The sequence below is a fragment of the Eleutherodactylus coqui genome, chromosome 1 (genome assembly GCF_035609145.1).
Source record: "Eleutherodactylus coqui strain aEleCoq1 chromosome 1, aEleCoq1.hap1, whole genome shotgun sequence".
Taxonomy (NCBI): Eukaryota; Metazoa; Chordata; class Amphibia; order Anura; family Eleutherodactylidae; genus Eleutherodactylus; species Eleutherodactylus coqui.
Genome location: NC_089837.1, coordinates 285,781,572 through 285,804,774, shown reverse-complemented (window position 1 = coordinate 285,804,774; position 23,203 = coordinate 285,781,572). Strand labels below are relative to the sequence as shown.

The window sequence follows — 23,203 nt, the reverse complement described above, 5'->3', positions numbered from 1 at the left end:
ATGGCCTCGCCGCCATCATGTCTTTGTGAAGCCTCTGTTTCCACACCCCAGTGACATACCATTAGCAGCGGTATAGGCAGAGCCCAGAATTATTAACATTTCAGCGGTAGCATTAGGGACAGGCCCCACTAACATATCACTAGCAGCAGTATAGGGGGAGCGCAGTCTTAGTTCCATTTCAGTAATAGTAGCACTCAAGACAGGCCCCAGTAACATTCCCATTGCTGCAGTTTAGGGAGATAACAGTCTCTTTCACATTTCAGTAGCTGCAGTATAGACAAGGCCCCAATTACATTTATGTAGCTAAAGTGTAGGCCAACCCCACACACCTTTCTGTACCATGAGTGCAGGCGAAGAACATAGAAATTACTATGATTACACTGTAGGTGAGGGCCCAAAAAAATTGGTGTACCAACAGTACTAATGTACCTCAGAAAAAATTGGCCATGCCCAACCAAGATGGCAGGTGAAACCCATTAATCGCTTTGGTTAATGTGGCTTAAGTGGTAACTAGGCCTGGAGGCAGCCCAGTTGAACGAAAAATTGGTTCAAGTTAAAGTTTCAACGCTTTTAAGAGCATTGAAACGTATAAAAATTGTTTAGAAAAATTATATAAGTGAGCCTTGTGGCCCTAAGAAAAATTGCCCGTTCGGCGTGATTACGTGAGGTTTCAGGAGGAGGAGGATTATTATACACAGATTGATGAAGCAGAAATGTCCCCGTTTTGGATGGTGAGAGAGAACGATGCTTCCATCCGCGGGTGCAGCCTACGTATTGCTTAGGTATCGCTGCTGTCCGCTGGTGGAGAAGAGAAGTCTGGGGAAATCCAGGCTTTGTTCATCTTGATGAGTGTTAGCCTGTCGGCACTGTCGGTTGACAGGCGGGTACGCTTATCCGTGATGATTCCCCATGCCGCACTAAACACCCTCTCTGACAAGACGCTAGCTGCAGGACAAGCAAGCACCTCCAGGGCATACAGCGCAAGTTCAGGCCACGTGTCCAGCTTCGACACCCAGTAGTTGTAGGGGGCAGAGGCGTCACGGAGGACGGTCGTGCGATCGGCTACGTACTCCCTCACCATCCTTTTACAGTGCTCCCGCCGACTCAGCCTTGACTGGGGAGCGGTGACACAGTCTTGCTGGGGAGCCATAAAGCTGTCCAGGGCCTTAAAGACTGTTGCACTGCCTGTGCTGTACATGCTGCTCGATCTCCGCACCTCCCCTGCTACCTGGCCCTCGGAACTGCGCCTTCTGCCACTAGCGCTGTCGGATGGGAATTTTACCATCAGCTTGTCCGCCAGGGTCCTGTGGTATAGCAACACTCTCGAACCCCTTTCCTCTTCGGGAATGAGAGTGGAAAGGTTCTCCTTATACCGTGGGTCGAGCAGTGTGTACACCCAGTAATCCGTAGTGGCCAGAATGCGTGTAATGCGAGGGTCACGAGAAAGGCATCCTAACATGAAGTCAGCCATGTGTGCCAGGGTACCTGTACGCAACACATGGCTGTCCTCACTAGGAAGATCACTTTCAGGATCCTCCTCCTCCGCCTCATCCTCCGGCCATACACGCTGAAAGGATGACAGGCAAGCAGCATGGGTACCGTCAGCAGTGGGCCAAGCTGTCTCTTCCCCCTCCTCCTCATCCTCCTCATGCTCCTCCTCCTCCTCCTCCTGAACGCGCTGAGATATAGACAGGAGGGTGCTCTGACTATCCAGCGACATACTGTCTTCCCCCGGCTCTGTTTCCGAGCGCAAAGCGTCTGCCTTTATGCTTTGCAGGGAACTTCTCAAGATGCATAGCAGAGGAATGGTGACGCTAATGACTGCAGCATCGCCGCTCACCACCTGGGTAGACTGCTCAAAGTTTCGAAGGACCTGGCAGATGTCTGCCAACCAGGCCCACTCTTCTGAAAATAATTGAGGAGGCTGACTCCCACTGCGCCGCCCATGTTGGAGTTGGTATTCCACTATAGCTCTACGCTGCTCATAGAGCCTGGCCAACATGTGGCGCGTAGAGTTCCACCGTGTGGGCACGTCGCACAGCAGTCGGTGCACTGGCAGATTAAAGCGATGTTGCAGGGTCCGCAGGGTGGCAGCGTCCGTGTGGGACTTGCGGAAATGTGCGCAGAGCCGGCGCACCTTTACGAGCAGGTCTGACAAGCGTGGGTAGCTTTTCAGAAAGCGCTGAACCACCAAATTAAAGACGTGGGCCAGGCATGGCACGTGCGTGAGGCTGCCGAGCTGCAGAGCCGCCACCAGGTTACGGCCGTTGTCACACACGACCATGCCCGGTTGGAGGCTCAGCGGCGCAAGCCAGCGGTCGGTCTGCTCTGTCAGACCCTGCAGCAGTTCGTGGGCCATGTGCCTCTTATCTCCTAAGCTGAGTAGTTTCAGCACGGCCTGCTGATGCTTGCCCACTGCTGTGCTGCCACGCCGCGCGACACCGACTGCTGGCGACGTGCTGCTGCTGCTGACACATCTTGATTGCGAGACAGGGGTTGCGTTGGAGGAGGAGGAGGAGGGTGCTTTAGTGGAGGAAGCATACACCGCCGCAGATACCACCACCGAGCTGGGGCCCGCAATTCTGGGGGTGGGTAGGACGTGAGCGGTCCCAGGCTCTGACTCTCTCCCAGCCTCTACTAAATTCACCCAATGTGCCGTCAGGGAGATATAGTGGCCCTGCCCGCCTGTGCTTGTCCACGTGTCCGTTGTTAAGTGGACCTTGGCAGTAACCGCGTTGGTGAGGGCGCGTACAATGTTGCGGGAGACGTGGTCGTGCAGGGCTGGGACGGCACATCGGGAAAAGTAGTGGTGACTGGGAACTGAGTAGCGCGGGGCCGCCGCCATCATACTTTTGAAGGACTCCGTTTCCACAACCCTATACGGCAGCATCTCAAGGCTGATAAATTTGGCTATCTGGACGGTTAACGCTTGAGCGTGCGGGTGTGTGGCGGCGTACTTGCGCTTGCGCTCAAACACTTGCGCTAGCGACGGCTGGACGGTGCGGTGCGAGACATTGGTGGATTAGGCCGAGGACAGCGGAGGTGAGGGTGTGGGTGCAGGCCAGGAGACGGTAGTGCCTGTGTCCTGAGAGCGGGGTTGGATCTCAGTGGCAGGTTGGGACACAGGGGGAGAGGCAGCGGTGCAAACCGGAGGCGGTGAACGGCCTTCGTCCCACCTTGTGGGGTGCTTGGCCATCATATGTCTGCGCATGCTGGTGGTGGTGAGGCTGTTGGTGGTGGCTCCCCGGCTGATTTTGGCGCGACAAAGGTTGCACACCACTGTTCGTCGGTCGTCAGGCGTCTCTGTGAAAAACTGCCAGACCTTAGAGCACCTTGGCCTCTGCAGGGTGGCATGGCGCGAGGGTGCGCTTTGGGAAACAGTTGGTGGATTATTCGGTCTGGCCCTGCCTCTACCCCTGCCCACGCACTGCCTCTTGCAACCTGCCCTGCTGCTGCCCTTGCCTCCCCCTCTGAAGACCTGTCCTGTGTAGGCGTTGCAAACCAGGTGGGGTCAGTCACCTCATCGTCCTGCTGCTCTTCCTCAGAATCCTCTGTGCGCTCCTCCCTCGGACTTACTGCCCTTACTACTACCTCAGTGATAGACAACTGTGTCTCATCGTCATCGTCCTCCTCACCCACTGAAAGGTCTTGAGACAGTTGCCGGAAGTCCCCAGCCTCATCCCCCGGACCCCAGGAACTTTCCAATGGTTGGGCATCAGTGACGATAAACTCCTCTGGTGGGAGAGGAACCACTGCTGCCCAATCTGAGCAGGGGCCCGAGAACAGTTCCTGGGAGTCTTCCCGCTCCTGAGCATGTGTCATTGTAGTGGAGTGAGGAGGCTGGGAGGAAGGAGGAGCAGCAGACAGAGGATTCGGATTTCCAGCAGTGGACGGCGCAGAACTGTGGGTGGACGATAGGTTGCTTGAAGCACTTTCTGCCATCCACGACAGGACCTGCTCACACTGCTCATTTTCTAATAAAGGTCTCCCGCGTGGACCGATTAATTGTGCGATGAATGTGGGGACGCCAGAAACGTGCCTCTCTCCTAATCGTGCAGCAGTCGCCTGCGATACACCTGGATCAGGAGTTCGGCCTGTGCCCACACCCTCACTTGGCCCTCCGCGTCCTCGGCCGCGTCCACGTCCTCTAGGCCTACCCCTACCCCTCAGCATGCTGTATTACCAGTGATTTGATTTCCCAGCCAGGAAATAAATTGGCGCAAGCCTGCTGTTAAACTTAGCTGGCTGCGTATGATTTTTGTTTACGTTCTCCACCCAGCACACACGTACCCAGAACGCTGAGGACTGTCAGAGGCAGGCCAAATAGAAATTTTTCCCTTTTTTTTCAAGGAAAGGCCCACTGCGTATATTCAATCAATAATAAATGTGTTGTGGTGGCCCTGCAAATGTGTCACAGAACTGCAGTGTTGCAGAGTTATTAACTACAGCAGAGCGGTGATTTCCCAGGCAGGAAATAAATTGGCGCAAGCCTGCAGGCCAAATAGAAATTTTCCCTTTTTTTTCAAGGAAAGGCCCACTGCGTATATTCAATCAATAATAAATGTGTTGTGGTGGCCCTGCAAATGTGTCACAGAACTGCAGTGTTGCAGAGTTATTAACTACAGCAGAGCGGTGATTTCCCAGGCAGGAAATAAATTGGCACAAGCCTGCAGGCCAAATAGAAATTTTTCCCTTTTTTTTCAAGGAAAGGCCCACTGCGTATATTCAATCAATAAAATATGTCTTCTGTCCCTGTAGTATTACTGCAGGGCGCAATGCTCTGCACGGCCGATTTGGAAAAAAAAAAAAAATGTGCACCACTGCAAAAGGCAGCCTCCACAGTACTGCACACGGTTAGATGTGGCCCTAAGAAGGACCGTTGGGGTTCTTGAAGCCTACACTAACTCCTAACGCTCTCCCTACAGCAGCTCCGGCACCAGCAGCACTGTCCCTCAGCTATCTCACAAGGCATCTGAGGCGAGCCGCGGGAGGGGCCGACTTTTATACTCCGGTGACATCTGATCTCCCCAGCCACTCACAGCAGGGGGGTGGTATAGGGCTGGAACATCACAGGGGGAAGTTGTAATGCCTTCCCTGTCTTTCAATTGGCCAGAAAAGCGCGCTAACGTCTCAGAGAGGAAACTGAAAGTAACCCGAACATCGCGTGGTACTCGTTACGAGTAACGAGCATCTCGAACACGCTAATATTCGCCCGAGCATCAAGCTCGGACGAGTACGTTCGCTCATCTCTATTAAACAACCATAAAGTGAAAGTTAGGGTTCCTCATTTATTCTCCATACTACTATCATTATCTCAGTAAATTCTGTATATTTTTGTAATTCCCGGTTGGATCCATCATATCCTGAAATGTGCGTCGCACACCACACTCCATGACATTAACAGAACTGATTTTTCAATTGAATCTAATCTGACAAGCCACTGATTTCTAGAAGCATTTCATCCTGGCCATTTAAATGTAATAAACAGAGGGCCCAGATCAGCCAGGGCGAGAATGGCTCTTTGAGAAAGTCTCTCCACTCTGGCTTGGGAGGGGCTCTACGACGTTTGTATGGCCTACCAGAATACATTGAATGGGGTTGTAGAGAGGAGCACACAACTTTAATAGCCATATCTGAAAAATATTTGAGAATAAAGCTTTCATGATTGTCTATGAGATTAGAACATTAATTTTAAAAAACGGGGACTTAAAGGGGTTGTCCCGCGGCAGCAAGTGGGTCTATACACTTCTGTATGGCCATAATAATGCACTTTGTAATGTACATTGTGCATTAATTATGAGCCATACAGAAGTTATAAAAAGTTTTATACTTACCTGCTCCGTTGCTGGCGTCCTCGTTCCCATGGAGCCGACTAATTTTCGCCCTCCGATGGCCAAATTAGCCGCGCTTGCGCAGCCCGGGTCTTCTGCAGTCTTCTATGGGGCCGCTCGTGTAGAATGCCGACTCCGTGTAGCTCCGCCCCGTCACGTGCCGATTCCAGCCAATCAGGAGGCTGGAATCGGCAATGGACCGCACAGAAGCCCTGCGGTCCACGGAGACAGAGGATCCCGGCAGCCATCTTCAGCAGGTAAGTATGAAGACGCCGGACCGCCGGGATTCAGGTAAGCGCTGTGCGGGTTGTTTTTTTAACCCCTGCATCGGGGTTGTCTCGCGCCGAACGGGGGGGGTAAAAAAAAACAAAAAAAAACCCGTTTCGGCGCGGGACAACCCCTTTAAAGAATGAAACTGCTTTTGTTAAATTCGCTTGTATAACTTCAAACACAGTCTTTTTATCTGTGATTTTTTACTTGAAATTTGTAAAAGTTAAGTCATAAGAGGAGACAGGCAACAAAAATGCCTCAGCTAGTGGATGCTGACATTTATTCAAGCCACATCACACACTAAAACTGCAACAGAAAAAAAACTGTGGGGGACATTCAGTAGTATTTGCACACCATCAGAGCAGTGAATGTGTCTCTTCCCAAGTGATGTAAACACTGTATTCAGAGATTATGGCGTAGATTTGAAACAATGCCAGGTCATACATATTAATGTTAAAGCCAATAAAACAACAAAAAGCACAGGGCCACTGCACTAAATCACTATATTGAAAAATCCAGAAAAACATCCATCAGCTTAAAAAAGTAATAAGATTGCAAGTTTATTTTGTGCACTAGGAAACAAAACTGTGCATGCCACTGTAAAGCCAATACATTATTGTATTCTCTGATGCAGGATAACTCCTCAAAAATCTTTTTCACCAACACTCTCCACATTGATCCATTCCGTGGACCGCTCATTACTAGAAATCCAATCGTCTTCAACTTTACCTGTGAATATAACCTGACTATGAAGACCAGTCTTAACTTCGCTCTAAACCCAATCGTAAGGTGAGACTCTTACTGTATACAGGTGAATGGAACACTGTGAAATGAAATACATGCAGTTGCTACAGGAATTTGGTGTTGTACAGATTCAGCACTTCTAAAATTGAATGTCATGGTGAGCTACGTCATTAACGTAGCAGGCCTATGCAATTTGTGTAGCCCGACAGTAATGACTAAGCAAACTATGTAATGCACCAAACTATCGTTCAGTGCATTAAATAAACAGATTTAACGAGAAAAAGGTTTGGGACCGTGTTAGCCAGTAGAGCAATGTGTGATTGTTCTCAGTGAGAGAAACCAAGTAATCTTGTAGATCTGATAACTTTTAATGGCTAACAAAAATACATGATGTTATAGCAAGCTTTCGGGGATATCTCGCCCCCTTCATCAGGCTAATGAATGTTTTTTTGTTAGCCATTAAAAGGCATCATATCTGCAAGATTACTTGGTTTTTCTCACTGAGAACAATCAAACAAAAGCAGATTTAGCACGCCAAATGCACATTAGATTTTTCTTGTGATTTTTTTGGTGATCCCACCAAACATCATGGGATCTGACAAGATGATAAGTTCTAGACTGGACCAGGGAGAGTCATCGGCTCTTGTATATGTTGATTTTTCCTAATAATTTAATACTGCGTCTCATAAAAGGTTTGTATATAAAATGAGAATGCTTGGTTTGGGTGAGAATGTGTGTAAGTGGGTAAGTAACTGGCTCAATGATAGAAAGCAAGGGATGGTTATTAATATTACTAGTGGGGTACCACAGGGTTCACTACTGGGCACTATTCTTAATATATTTATTAACGACTTCAGAAGAATTGCACAGTGTAATATCAATATTTGCAGATTATACAAAACTATAAAGTAATTAACACAAGAGAGGACAGAATGTGGTTGCAAATGGATCTGGATAAGTTGGGGGACTGGGCAGAAAGGTGCCAAATGAGACTAAACACTGATAAATGTAAAGTTATGCACATGGGCAGAGGAAATACATATCTCCATTGGACACTAAATAGGAAACCACTGGGTAAAACTGACATAGAAAAGGACTTGGGGAGTTTAGTTAACTGTAAACTTAACTGGAGTGATCAGTGTAACAGAGTTGCTGCAAAGGCAAATTAGGATCATGAGGTGTATTAAAAGAGGTCTAGTGGCACATGACAAGAACATTGTTCTTCCTCTTTACAAACCACTGGTCAGACCACACATGGAATATTGTGTACAGTTTTGGGCACTAGTACTCAAGAAGGACATATTGGAGCTTGAGTAAGTTCAAAGGTGGGCAACTAAAGTAATAAATGGAATTGGCAGACTACAATACCCAGAGAGGTTGTCAAAATTGGGGTTATTTATTTTAGAAAAAAGACAGCTGAGGGGCGATCTAATAATATATTAGAGTTCAATACCGAGATCTTTCCCATGGTATATTTATACCAAGGACTGTGACTAACACGGAGGCATCCTCTACTTCTTTACTGTAAGACGCATCCTCTACTTCTTTACTGTAAGGGCAGTGAGACTACTGCCTGAGGACGTAGTGGTGGTAAACTTGCAAAAAGAATTCAAAAGTGACCTGGATGCCTTTCTTGAGTGTAATATTACATGTCGTAGTGACTAGTTTGCTTCAGAAGGGTTGTTGATCCAGGGAGTTATTCTAATTGCCAGATTTGGAGTCGGGATTGAACTTTTTTTCCCTTAAAGTTAAGAAATTAGGCTTCTACCTCATGGGTTTTTCTTTGCCTCTCTCTGGATCAACATTGGGGGGGGGGGGGTTATAGTTTGAACTGGATACATGTCTTTTGTTGGCCTTTAATACTATGTTACTATTACATTTTGATGTCTATGAACAATACCCATTATCTCTGGATTTGAGTGAGGATCTTATGGGTTGGATTTTAAGCTGCCTAATAATATTATTGCCTCTGAAATGAGTACTGTTGGAGGTCTTTAGTAGCCACTTACCTAATTTTCGCTAGCTGAATATGAATGTTTATGGAAAAAATAGGGCTCATAGCTTTCAGCCCTCAGTTTTCACAAGTCTCCCTTAAAATTAAGACAATGTTACAATATGTAAAATAATTTTTTGGTGAAAAGCACCTTTTGTAAGTGCCTTCTTTTATTTGTGTAGCTCAGTTGTTATACCATCATCAGGACCTGAAATTGGATCATTTACTGTCACCTTGGCTGCTTATTCAGATGCACAATACTCTGTTCCAATACAGCTGGATGAAGAAATATTAGTTGGATCAAATATCTATTTGGGATTGTTTTCTCCAAATTTGGATGGAAATGTGTTTGCTTTAAGGGTAGAGAAGTGCTTTGCTACTCCTAGCAGTAACCCAGATGATCCAAATAATGTTCTGTTTGTAAGTGGAGGGTAAGTCAAATGATTCTCATTATTTGTTTGTCCATATCGTTGGTAGATAGATTTATGAAATAATGTCGTGGCTCATATATATATATATATATATATATATATATATATATATATGCTAAACATGTACATATAAAGCTGATCTTAATAGCACAGTCCAGACCCAAATCATGCTTGTATGAAACTGACATGAATCTGCGCTTCTAAAATCTTCCCCAACTATACCAAACTATATGATAAGATGCACAACCCCTTTGAGATTGTGGGGCTAGTCACCATTTTGCCAGGGGAAGCCATGACCAGCCAGCTACAAGGCAAATGTAGTATTACAGGATGACCATTCACGTGAATAGTCATTCTGTAATAATCAGATGACAGGATGGCAGCTGCTTTTCTTGAGTGGCTGCCTGTTCTGGGACATAGAGAGGAATCCCGAGTCTGGAACCTCGCTGTATGACGTTCATAAGTCCTAATAGGATATATGAACAGGAATTCCATCTTGGCACAGTCCATTTAATTGATTATAAATAATATCATTTGATCTGTATTACAGGTGTGCAGTAAGTGATAATATTGAGTCAACAGTCTTAGAAAATGGGATTTCAACTGAGGCCAGAATCCAAATCAACGCCTTTCTATTTCAAGGATTTTCTCAAGTGTACATATTTTGTGATGTAAAAATATGTAACAAAACAAATAGCTGTAAAGGGGTAAGTAAGGGCTCATTTATACTAGCATTCTGATACTTCATTGTTTGACTATCTCATGAGCCGAAAAAAACAGTAAAACCAGAAGTGCCAGATCTGAACGGCGATGGACAAAACCAATTGACTAGAACGGGTTCCATCTAGCTGCTGTTATTAACTCCTGCATTTTCAGGAATGAGATAACACTGCATGCAACACTATTTCGTCCTGAGTTTCCAGGGGGTCCTGTCACAGAGAGGAACCTAAAACTTAACCTTTAATATTAAATGTTAACAATAGAGCACAACTGAATAAGGAAAACTTAGAGAAAAAATTATGATGCTTAAACTAGTCCAACAGACTTCTCAAAATCTTTTGAAGAGTCTGGGGCATAGTAAGTCGTACATCAGTGGCCACTGATGTTATATCATGGGTTTTTTTATTAATTTTTGAAAGTCACCAAGATATGGACAATACTGGTCCAGTTCACCAAACAAAAGATTATAAATAAGTCTACCAGGTTCATATAGTAAATGAGCCAGTGAACTGAATGAAGAAACACTTTCCTTCTACACATCGGGGAGTGGAAAATTATCTAGATGGTATAAAAGAATAACCACAGCCTACTTAATCATTAGAAAGAGATCAAAGCTTTTGATAGCCAACTTGTATCTTGAATGCTAGGTGCTGACTGCAAATTACCCTAAAGCATGGGGCCAATTACACCAGCAGCCAGATTCCATCTGGCTTGGCATTCTATCTTACCCTAGAAGCAACTATTGATGAAAAGTATATACTTGCTATGAATAGCAACTAAGTCAGGTTGACAACTGAGAAAATGGAGCTGCAATAGCTCACTATCTATTGAACTCAACTCACTTGCTATGATCAGGCTGATAAATGAGAGAAAAGGCTACAATAGCTAACTGTCTATCAGGCCAATACAATAGCATCCCTCCACAATAGCATCCCCACATGCACTGCCCACTTAGAGGGGATAACAAAGTTGATTAGGTCTTTCCCTGGTGCTTGTAACTGGATCCTCATTGGAGGATAGCACCAAACCCCCGGCAATGATGGGGCGGAGCTAGTAGCATATAAACGCAACACTCCCTGGGCTCCAGCAGATCTAGATAGGCCGTCACCAAGGCATCATCTCTGTTCAGCCAGAAGCTTTTGTATTCTTATCTCTCTCATTCCAGCTAACTCGTGATGAAATACTGCGGTTTTTGCAGTGTGGAAACGTGTTGAATAAGCAGAATTACAGTTTACTATTGTGTAGATCTGATAGACAGTTAGCTATTGTAGCCTTTTCTCTCATTTATCAGCCTGATCATGGCAAGTGAATTGAGTTCAATAGGTAGTGAGCTGTTGCAGCTCCATTTTCTCAGTTGTCAGCCTGGCTTAGTTGCCATTCATAGTTAGTATATACTTTTCATCAATAGTTGTTTGCTAGGGCAAGATAGAATGCCAAGCCAATCTGAGTCTGGCTGGTGGTGTAATGGACCCCATGCTTTAGGGTAATTTGCAGTCAGCATTTACCATTCAAGATACAAGTTGGGTATCAAAAGCTGTGATATATCTCTACAGATTGTGGTTATTCTTTTATACCATCTAGATAAGTTTCCACTCCCCAATGGGTAGAAGGAGAGTGTTTATTTATTCAGTTCACTGGCTGATTTACTATATGATCCTGGTGGACATATTTATAATCTTTTGTTCGGTGAACTGGTCCAGTATTATCCTTATCTGGGTGACTTCCACAAATTCACCTAACCCATGATATAACGCCGGTGGCCATTGATGTATGACTTACTATGTCCCAGACACTTCAAAAAATGTTGAGAAGTCTGTTGGACTAGTGTTACAATCGTGTGGGCAACCTAAGCATGGGAGCCCACACGATCGCACCCTAAAAGGGATATGTAATGGATGGGATGGACGCACACAGGTAGCACCAGGGTCACACGGGATTCACACAGGATTCAGGCAACTGACCCTGTCTACTGGGAGGATGGCATGGCCCTACCTAAGCGGGGAACATTGCCCCAATAACGGCAGCCCAGCGGTCTTCGGAACTCGGCCCTAGCTTATCCTAGGAGCCACGCCACAGAACAGGAGGCATACACATGCTACAGGACAGAGACAGAACCACAGGATGCACAGAGCCAGAACACAGAGCATACGGCAGCCAACATGCAACTACTAGTAACAGATAATAAGCTGAATATAAATACCAGGTATTAGTTGACATGTTGTACAAGATGTTGAAAGCCAGCGGGCCACTTCACGGCTCCTGGTTATACCGCTAGTCCCTACACTAACCAGGAGTCCAACAGAACCGGACAGCGTTCACACAGAAAGCTGCAACAGGACAGGACACAGATAGCAGGTCACACAGCAAACTGACAAGAAACTGGCAGAATTTAAACGTACAAACGGACATGAACCAGCAAGACAGAAATCACTCAGCAAAGCTTGCAATGGGACAGAACAGAGCACTGGACACACAGCCAGCTGCATCAGGAACAGGACAGGAGTACAGGGAACACAGCGAGACAGACTCCACTCAGAGATATGCACACAGAAGGAACTCACCACAAGTCTATGTGTCCTCATACCGGGGGGAATAGACAGTCAGCTACACAAGCTGACATAGGGGAGTGTCCAGTTACACCAACTGACACCCAGAGTAAGACATAAGACCTCTGGAGGCTGCACCTGAACAGGGGGAAGGAAAAGGGGGCTGCATGTACTGCAGACTAGGACGACAGGTGTCCAGACAATCTTGGGGAAGCTGAGCCACACAATAGACTTACTTGCAAACACAGATCAGAGAGGGAACAGGCTGAACATGACTTATAACACGTTACAGGACACAGAACTAACATGAGTGCTCACCCTAGGGAACCCAGCCAGAGACTGACAGGAGCTGGGTTTATATCTGAGCACAGATCCAGGAGATTGGCTAGCAGGAAGTACCACACCCAGCCAGCTCAATTAACCCTCAACCGCCTGACTGTGCTACTAGGAGTACATAGTACAACAGATCCCAGCAGCACACGTAACAACTAGTTTAAGCGTCATAATTTTTCCTCTTTTCAGTTGTGCTCTATTTTTAACATTTAATATTAAAGGTTAAGATTTAGGTTCCTCTCTGTGACCGGACTTCCTGTATATTTGGGAACCTTATAAGCCCTCTGTCATCTCTGGATTTCCAAGGAAATCTATGATGGATGCTCAAAATGGAGCCTCAGAGATATGAACAAAGCCAGTAGCTTGAAAGTGGGTGAACTTCAAGATGCTTGCACTTGCCTCCTTACAAGAGTGCTGTTATGTTATGCACTATTACTTATGTAGGCACCCATGGTGCAAAAATAGGAGCTCGTGAACTGTTTTCTTTGTTGGTGTTACCATTTCTTGTACAGTTCATGACACCAGGACTGGTGTTCATGGATGCCAGACTGCAGGTGGGGAAGGTTTCTGAAATAATGTGCCATCACCAAGTGCCCTGAAATGACCGTACAGTAGATATTGTTTGCTAGAAGCATTGCACTGCAGCATCTGTAGGTAGGATTAAGGTGCATCCATAAATATTCTTTTTTGACATGTCTAGTGAGTATGTGCACAGCAAGTGAATGACAGACAGTGGAAACTGTTATGAGACTGAATGAAGGTCTGGGTCTAGTCAGCCACCGAAGAGCATGTTGGCGGCTGAGACAAAGGCCAAAGTATTGACTTTACTCTGAAGAGTAGCCCTTGTGGTACCACTGGGTGAGGATAGTTGAAGAGAAAAAGACATGGTTTCTGGAGCCCTCATACAGGTAATTAGAGAAAAGAGAATCAAAGTTTGGTGAACCTGAGAGACTGTTGTAAGGGAACCAGCTTCTTTGTGCTGTCACAGAGCATTGTTTAAGCCCCAACTAGTTCAGCATCATATTAAGTCAGGTGAAGTAGAAAATCAGGCTATGAAAGTGCATCTACTATGATTGGAGAAAGAGAGAGAACATGTGTCTACATGTGAACATATCAGTACACTACTGTGACAAGTTTCTAAAGTGGCCATCCTCCTGCAAATAATGAATAGTATAGTGGTACCCAAAGCAAAGCGGTTTAAATATCAGAGTTACTGTTGAGTTAAACTACGTAACAGTAATCCACATTAAAACAGAAGTGGTATTCATCACAGAACAGAGCATAGTCTCCCTAATTGCATGGAAGGTTTGCCAAGACCAGTCAGCCATCTTGGGCATGACCTGACCATAGTCAGGGACACAGTCCTCTAGACCTCAAAAAGAGACCGTATACATTGCTGCAACTGTTAAACTAGTTTTCTGTTTAAGTGTATTTGTCCACCAAGTGTGAGAAAACAATCAACTGTATTGCACCTTTTAAAGAGACTGTAACCATTAAGCTTTACATAGCACTTAAATTAACTTCCACCATCAAGCTTGATGTGCCTCTACATGAGAAAAAAAATAGTTATTGTGCACAAGAGAGTGTATGTGACATTTCCAGCAAGGGGGAGCCTCATCTTTAAAAGCTTAGTGATTGATAACTCTCCCTGTGTAAGCCGGCATACATTGATTGTGTCATTAAGTGAAATTGCCTAATGGACTCATAAGCCCAAAGCTGCTTAGAGGTATGAGGACAGGTTCACAATGGCAGGTTTGTGCTTGGTGTTTGTAATCTACTGAATTAGTTACATTTGTAATTATATACATGATAAAATCATTAATACATCTGCTAAAAAAAAAATCACTTAATATTCTCACATAGAAGTATATGATCTAATTGCTAAATTCTCTTTTCTGCTTGCAGTGTAATGTTGACCGTTCATTAAAAGCTGACCTTCCACAACTGGGAATACAACTAAATTTACAAGGTAAATCTCATTCTCAGAGTACTATAGATAAAGAAATATTTAGTTAAACATCTGTATTTTTCCCGAGATGTTACCAGGACAGACACATATAGGGACCTTTCACATGGGACGGAATTTGTCAGTGTGGACATTTCTATGTCACATATCCCCATGGGGCTTAAATTCCGCATCTTCCCGTCTTTACTTCAAAACCTCAAGATTCAGTTCCGCTGCAGAATGAAGAAAGTTTTGCCGGACTGTACTTGTGGATAGCTAATATACAGGAGATTTAATTCTAAAACAAAACGCTGTATGAAAAAAATGTAAGAAGTTCCTCAGAATCCATTCTGCAGTTAAAAATGCAACAAAATACGCACTAATTGACAAAACCCGCATCTGTGCTGCATCCATACGGACAATTCTGGCCCATAAACATCTTTGTGGATATGCAGTTAACAGAATATATCACATTTTCACTTACTGCAAGACATTACAATGCTAAGTTAGCATAATAACTAATATTAAGAGTTTTTTTTACATAGTTGCTGACAATGGAAAAAGAGTGAATACTAAAGGGTAACTAAACTTCTGATGACATGTCAGAAGTTTTGATTTGTGGTAGTCCAGGTGCTGACACCCTCCCCGATACGTGAAATGAAGGGACAGAAGCACTCCCCTTCAGCTATTTCCATTATTGGTAAGCAGGCTCCACTTGTGATGACAACTGAACAGACACAGTGCCCAGCTGAGTGCTTTTGCTAGTTTATTTTAGCAGTCAGTGGGGGTCTCAGCATTCAGACCGTCACCGATTAAAACTTCTGATCTGTCACTGACATGAGAGTTTAGTTTATGCTTTATCAGAAAGTACATTATCAAATATCCTTTTTGGTATCATATAAGATTACAGACTCTTATAGAGCCAGCTCCAGTTTTATGTGGGCTCCATTTAATCCAAGAGAGTGGTACTGACCCTTTAAATTGCACTGTGCCCTCCATCATGGTCTGTATTAGTCCCCTCCTCGTGTGCATTTCTCTCATGTCCCTGTGGTTTTGCGCTGTCCTTCTATGCTTTTGTGCCAGGTCTCTAGCTGTTATCAGTGCCTCCAGAGAGAGATCAGTGGCTGGGTCCATGCTAGAAGAGCAGGTGGTCTATGCTGCCAAGGCAATGGTCCTCACACTTTCCAAATACCACTATACAAACAAATATCACTGTACGGTTACCAAATTAGACATAGCATACCAATGCCATTATCATCAATATATATGATTATCAATATATACAAATACAATATCACGACTATATAATTGAGTAATACAGTCATACCATTGCCATCACACAGTAATTGAATAATACGACTTGTGTTACTAGAATTTGTGCACAGATATAGTTGGCCATTTGCTTCTTCAGAACCCTGCCTAAATTTTTCAAGCTACACAAATTCTCCTTTTATAATGTCCCCACCTGTGCCTTCACATAGATATAATGTCTCCCTTTTGTGCATCCATGCTGTGGTAATTTTGCTACTTGTGCCCCAATAGTACTAATATTCCCACATTTATGCCACTTCAGTAGTCATTTTTCCTTTTGTGCCCAAAGTAATAATTTTTACTCCTCAGACAGTAGTTATATTTCCCCTTTTGTGTCTCCACAGAAGTAATTTTTACCTTTTTGTGTCCCCCCCTCCCCCCCCACAGTAATACTCTTCCCCCTTTGTGCCTCCCACATGCAGTCATTTCCTATGCCCTTTCACAACTTAGTACTTTCCCCCCTTTGGTGCTAAACACTTAATAGTACTTTTTCCTCTTTGTGCATCCTTTTCCCATCCAGTAATAATCCCTCTCGGCAACAGTGTAAAAAACCCTTAAACTCAAAACTCACCTTTACCTGTTTTATAACGCTCCACTGGGACTTCTTCCGGTCACTGCAGCACACTACCCTTCTTACGTGGCGCAATACAGTGATGTCATCATGCTGCCTGCACTGGATGTTTGCAGCATGGAAGAACCTGGCAGCTAACACAATAGCAGATGTTCACATCTTTCTTGTTTCGGCTCCAACATTGATAGGTGAGCTGTCCGTAATGGGCATAGCATTTCTTGTGACTTGGTTCAGGCCTTCCCCAGGGAGCTAGCAAACCTTGGGGTGGGTAGCAGACGGTTCCCCAGAGTGCTGTTCGCCCCTGACACCTGTCCGGCTTTTGCAGGTGTTGTCACCAGCTCTGGACTCTTCTTACATTGTATGTGTTCAGTATTTCTGCTATGCAGTGTTTGATTTTTGTTCAATTTATTTTGCAGCTAATGATGATTTTGGTAGCTCCGGACATCACACAGGTAAATTCATATTACCACACAAGTAATAATAGCTGGTGTCTTCCATTTGTTTCTCTTCATAACGATGACCATGTTCGGTGCAATTTGTCTGAATATTTGGTAGATGTTCGACATGTAGTTAGACATTTCATATGGTAGATAAAACCAACCGATATCAGAATTCACTCAGGTAGTATCAAATGCAGGGGTTTAACTATAGGGGTTGCATTTAGGATGTGATTACACGTATTTTGGAACGTAAGGGGGTAAATAGTTCAGGGCCTTGTTACAGATTTTGCATTGGGACCCAGTAGCTTTGTTATCCTCTGATCAAATATGTTGGTTAGTAGCACTATATTTTTCTCTGAGAGCTCCTTCACACGGGTGCAGTGCGGCCAGAAATCGCATGAAAGAGAGGCAGCTGTGACCAAGTCCCAGCTACATTTCCTTTTTTAAAACCCATTTAGATGGCCAGGCCTGCGGCGTATATATGCAGCAGCCCAGAATACTGTACGGCAGGGGGAGAGAGTTTAGTTCTGCTAACCTCCCTCTCCTTTCTCTCCCCCTCTCCGTCTCTTGTCGGCTATCACCAAAGGCAGGGGGCGGGAGCTAGTGTGCTAAACTCCCACCCCGTCCTGCCCCCTCCCTTTGCTGACAGCTGGCAAGGGGCGAAGAGGGAAAGGGACTTTAGCAGGTCCTCTGCTAAACTACCTACCTTTTCCGGCAGCTCTCATAGGCTTCCACAGGAGTCTATGGGACCGTCCGGGGTATTCTGGCCAGAAGATAAATCCAGACGTATGTTTTCCGGACGGCAGAAAAACGGGTGGCCAGAATGAGCACCGTATGCGCTATCTTTCCCGGCCAGCCATTTTTACACGATTTTTAGCCAGCGTTTTATCATGGCAAAATAGCTGCGATAAAACGTTTGTTTGTGTGAATAAAACCTGAGGGACAAAACTTATAGCATAAGAGTAGGGCTGGGTTTTGGATGCCAAGGCTAGTCTCCAGTATTTCAAATATGACCCTATAGTGTCCATAACATAATTATGATCAAAATTGTGCTCCCCATATTAATGAACAGTTGATAATTTTATACAGTTTGTAACAATAAATACTTTAAATGCCCATATACCACTTTGTTTGATATAAAATAATCAGTTGTATATCTCTTTTTGTCTAGCTGTATCCTGGCCTATGTTGCTTGTCTACCTGCTTGGATTATTGTCTCTAAAGCTCTTCTAATAAGATCCCTCAGACTCATTCTGCTAAAAACCATAGAAATGTGCTAGTTTTGGAATACTTCAAATTAAGGCTTGTTTTACTTTTGGCTCTATAGTTAATTTATTTTTCTTCTTAACTTACAAATATTTCTCTAATGCAACTCTTAGGCTAGGTTCACACAGGGCGGATTTGCCGCGGAAATTCCGTCCGGAATTTCGTCGCGGCAAATCCGCCTGTGGCCACTAATCCTGGGATTGGCCAGCCATGTGCACGAGATTTCTCAGAAATCTCATCCACATGGGACAGCAAATCTGCCGTGGCAAAGCCGGTAGAAACCGGCACTGCGGCGCGGATTAGCCGGCCGCAGTATGCTCATTCTTTTTCATCCTCCGCTGCGGCCGCGCTCTCCTCTATGGGAGCTCCGGCTGCAGCGGAAGAGCGAGCGGCCTGGCCGCTTCAAAACCAGCAGCTAAGTGTCGCGGGCTTTGAAGCAGTGCTTCTACCGGCGGAAATCTCGCGGTTTTTCGCTGTGGCCAAACTGCGAGATTTTCGCCGGGATTCCGCTGTGTGGGAACCCAGGCTTAAGGGATTGTGAACATAAAAGGGATAATGTCTGGCAATAATAAAATCATTATACCCTTCCTTTTAGAACTGGCATGCTAAGAATAGCTTTTCAGTACCGGAATGTTTTAACATTTGCTCTTCTATTTCCTATACTATTCAAATCAGAAGCATACAGATCTGCATGTATTTATTCTCCCATGGTATAAAATAAATGTATTTGTAGTAAACAAGATTTGTGTTTTCTCATTAATTAGTACATTTGGGGGACTAGGTTCAACGAAGCACTCCAATAGTTATCATTATCAGATACCTGGAGAGAATTTAATCAACACAAGAGAGGCTACATATACTACTCCCCAGCCCACAAACGCCACTATAGACTGGATTGGATCCTCACTAACTCCCTAATCCTCCCCCTTTTGTCCTTCTATCGTCATCTAGTTAGTGCATGGTCAGATCACGAGGCAGTCCTATCTGAGTTATTTACACCCCAAACACAAATTCCATATACGTGGAGACTAAATGAAGCCCTCATCACTAACCCAACGTTAGTTACTATCATACAACAGAAACTTGAGGAATAGTTTCGCAAAAATAGCTCTGATGATACGGAGGTAGACATTTGCTGGCTAGCACATAAACCCGTGATACGGGGTGTTCTGATCTCCCTGGCATCACAACAAAAAAAAGAGAGAACTCGAGCCCAAAGTAATTTAGAATACAAAACCCCCAAATTAGAAATAGCATACACTCAACATCCCTCACCCTATTCAAGGAAGGCCATTCAGGACTCCAGACTGGAGTTAGATGCACTAACTCATAAAACGGAAAAGGTGCTTGCTTGGACCCAAGCAACATATTTTCAATACGCAAATAAGCCAGACAGACTTTTAGCGAAGAAACTCAAAGAGAAACAATGCATTAATACAATTCATAAAATTCAATTTAGGCGTGGCCACTTCACCAATCCTGATAAGATCTATAGTGTTTTCCACCAATACTATCAGAAACTATACAAAGACCCGCAAACCCCTTTGGAGACCCATGACACTGACTATCTCCCAACTCAAGCTACCCCGTCTAACAGAGTCAGGTTTATTGAATCTCAATTCTAATATAACTGAGGAGGATGTAGACTGATCAAATAAGCACCTTAAGCAGAACAAGGCCCCAGGCCTAGACAGATTTTCATCTCTATATTATAAAAAAATTCGCCCCAATACTGAAACCCCACTTAGTCAGTCTTTTCAACCACATTCTCCACAAAGGCCACATCCATCCAGATTTTCTACAAGCCCTGATCACAGCCATTCCCAAACCAGGAAAAGACCACACTCTTCCCTCTAATTACAGGCCTATCTCCCTTCTCAATGTTAATCTAAAACTTTTCCCCTCTATAATTGCCAACAGGATTAACAGATTACTACGCTTATTAATACATCAAGATCAAGTGGGTTTCATCCCAGGTAGGCAGGCGCCTGACAATGTAAGAAAATGTCTTAATTTTATTCATATCGCAAACACCAAAACCCCAATATAAAACAAGCAAAAAACCCCAATGCTCCAGTAAGTGGATATGAAGATACAGCAAAGAGAAGACTTCGTAGGGGTGTCAGTGAGATGACACCCCTAAGATCCTAGTCGGCTTGTAGAAATGAGATCGTGTCCATGTAGTACCAAAGAGGCAACGTTTATTCGGGGTATATAACGCGTTTCGGCTATGCAATAGCCTTTATCAAGCGTAAGCCATTAACCTCCTTGCCCACTTTGTTAGCACTCCTAGAAAAATGTAGTCTCATTTCTGGCCTTAAAATCAATCAGTCAAAATCAGAAGTTCTTTACTGCAACACTCCTTCACATACCCAAAAACTAATTGAACTCAGTTTTCAGTTTAAAACTAAGCACCTCTATCTTCCTTATCTAGGAATCAAATTTAGAAACACACTAGACACCCTATACAAATGGAACTGTGAATTGCTCTTCCGTCAACTAAGTCTAGATCTAGCCAGATGGGATTGGCCATACCTCTCGTGGATTGGACGCATTCATAGTATAAAGATGACTTTACTCCCAAAACTGCTCTGTTTAGAACGCTTCCTATTCCTTTTCCTGCCCCAGATCTCCGAGCCTTTCAAAAAAAAAAATATCTGCCTTTATCTGGGCACAAACATCCCAGAATTTCCAAATCCATAATGTTTTTGCACAAGAAATATGGAGGTCCTTCTGTTCCATGCATTCTGAAATATTATAAAGCTGCCCGCCTGGTGCAAGTTCCACCCATTTATGCTGGCTCCCAATCCCCGCTATGGACCTCCATTGAGCAAAGCCAGTTTTCTCCTCATAACTGGCCTTCCCTACTTTGGACAAAAGTCCGACTTTCTTCCAACTTAAGAAATATTGCTCCATACTCTTTTTCTCTATCCTGTTATGGAGGCTGGTCAGGTTCAAATTGAATCCTCAATCTACCCCATCCCCACTTACCCCTTTACTCTACAACCCAGCATTTTTCCCTGGCTTGGAGGCAGCACAATTCATATGGTGGCAAACAAATAAATTGACTTCTCTCTACGATTTTCTCATACATGGTAAATTGATTTAAATATCCTCTTTTAATAGCAAATATAAACCACCTTCAGAGAAATGGTGGGGAAGAACGCAAGTTTTCCATTATTGGTCCTCTATTATATCACCATCAGCTAAGGTAGAGATGAGTCGCATGGAAGCCATATGTAAATTCTGCCCCACACATCCAGGCACCCTATCCCATTTCTATAACATTTTGAATTGAACATTACAAGATTTCAAACTTCCCTTTACAATGGGAGTCAGATTTGCACTTCTCTCTGTCATTAGACCGTTGGCACCACTGCTGTGAGACTTTAAGCAAAAATAGCTGGCAAGTCTCTTTGACTGAGACATTCTTAAAGGTGTTACACAGAGCCTATCTGGTACCCAAGAGGCTAAATGCTATTTACCCAGAGATCTCCAATTTAGGTTTTCGAGGCTGTGATGACCTAGGCTCACATCACCACATTTGGTGGTCATGCCCAATAGCACAGGCTTTTTGGAGAAGGGTCTCCCATCTCATAGCTTCTGTGATTGGGAAGAGTCTTGGACTTAACCCTTATGTCTTACTGCTGGGAAATAAACCTGTAGGTATACGCAATGCCCCCTTTAAATTGCTGCAATATATTACTATGGCAGCACGTATTTCGATAGCATAGAAGTAGCGAAAACAAACACTCCCATTTGAATCTTTTATATCATGCATAAATAAAATTCTTTTAAACGAAAAATTCATAGATATACGCCAAGACAAAATTTCGCAATTTGAAAAGATTTGGAGTCCCTGGATAACCTTTGTTAATGTTCCTAACTTGCACTATTTTGTGAGACTATAGAAGGATGATGAATCAGTAATATATCCGCAGATTAAGGATAGTATTCTAGCAGATCTAGGCCCCTATGTTTTATGTGATTAAAAACATCATAAAAAATGGAGATATTGAGATTTATTTCTTACCTCTGTGATGTATGGAGAGATAATGAATATTCCCTGTATTCTTTTAAAATTTTATCTTGTTTGTTTTTTCTGTTAGTTTAATAATGCAATCTCTGTACTCCAGTAGAGAAATGGCTACATCCCCTGCGTGGGGTCCATGCGGCAGAGTGTTGCCAACTTTATTAATGAACTCAAATAAAATCTTTTGAAACATAATTAGTAAATTTGTATAAAGCCTGTATGTTAAGTCTAGTTATGAACAAAGCCAACCTTTGGTCTAACATATTTTACTATAGTACTATCACGTTTCCCCCAAAATAAGCCCTAGCTACACTACATTAAAAAAAACAAAAACACTCACCTAGCAGGCATCGGCTGAGTCCCTGCCGCTAGGCTGCTGCGCTCCGGCAAGCTTCCGTGCAGCTCTCAATGTCGATGAAACATCTCTTGCTGGTGACAGGGCTTGAATACTCCACCTCCAGCAAGCGATTGCTCTGATTGGCTGGGACCGTGCTCCTGAACCAATCAGAGTCAGTGTTTGATAAACTAATCAGTCATTCATTGAATGAATGACTGGTGCATCGAGTGCCGGCTTTGATTGGCACAGGAGCATCATCTCAGCCAATCAGAGCAATTGCTTGCTGGAGGCGGGGTATTCTAGCCCCGTCACCAGCAAGAGATGCTCCATCGGAATTGAGGACTACACAGAAGCCTGCCGGAGTCCTGCAGCCCAGCGGGAGGGCCCCAAACAGCGACTGCTAGGTGAGTATAAGAGACTCTCCGAAAATAT

The 23,203-nt window shown here is 44.3% G+C and overlaps 1 protein-coding gene across 1 annotated transcript in view; it reads left to right on the top strand.

The window, feature by feature from the left end:
* LOC136571798 (pancreatic secretory granule membrane major glycoprotein GP2-like) overlaps nucleotides 1-22,629 on the top strand; it is a 45,003-nt gene extending 22,374 nt beyond the window's left edge. Inside the window, exons 6-11 of the mRNA XM_066572429.1 lie at nucleotides 6,736-6,890; nucleotides 9,021-9,269; nucleotides 9,820-9,976; nucleotides 14,774-14,837; nucleotides 17,112-17,147; nucleotides 18,307-22,629. Coding sequence (XP_066428526.1) covers nucleotides 6,736-6,890; nucleotides 9,021-9,269; nucleotides 9,820-9,976; nucleotides 14,774-14,837; nucleotides 17,112-17,147; nucleotides 18,307-18,368 — 723 coding nt within the window. The 3' untranslated portion in view covers nucleotides 18,369-22,629. The remainder of the gene's footprint in view (nucleotides 1-6,735; nucleotides 6,891-9,020; nucleotides 9,270-9,819; nucleotides 9,977-14,773; nucleotides 14,838-17,111; nucleotides 17,148-18,306) is intronic.
* The last annotated feature ends 574 nt before the right edge of the window (nucleotides 22,630-23,203 follow it).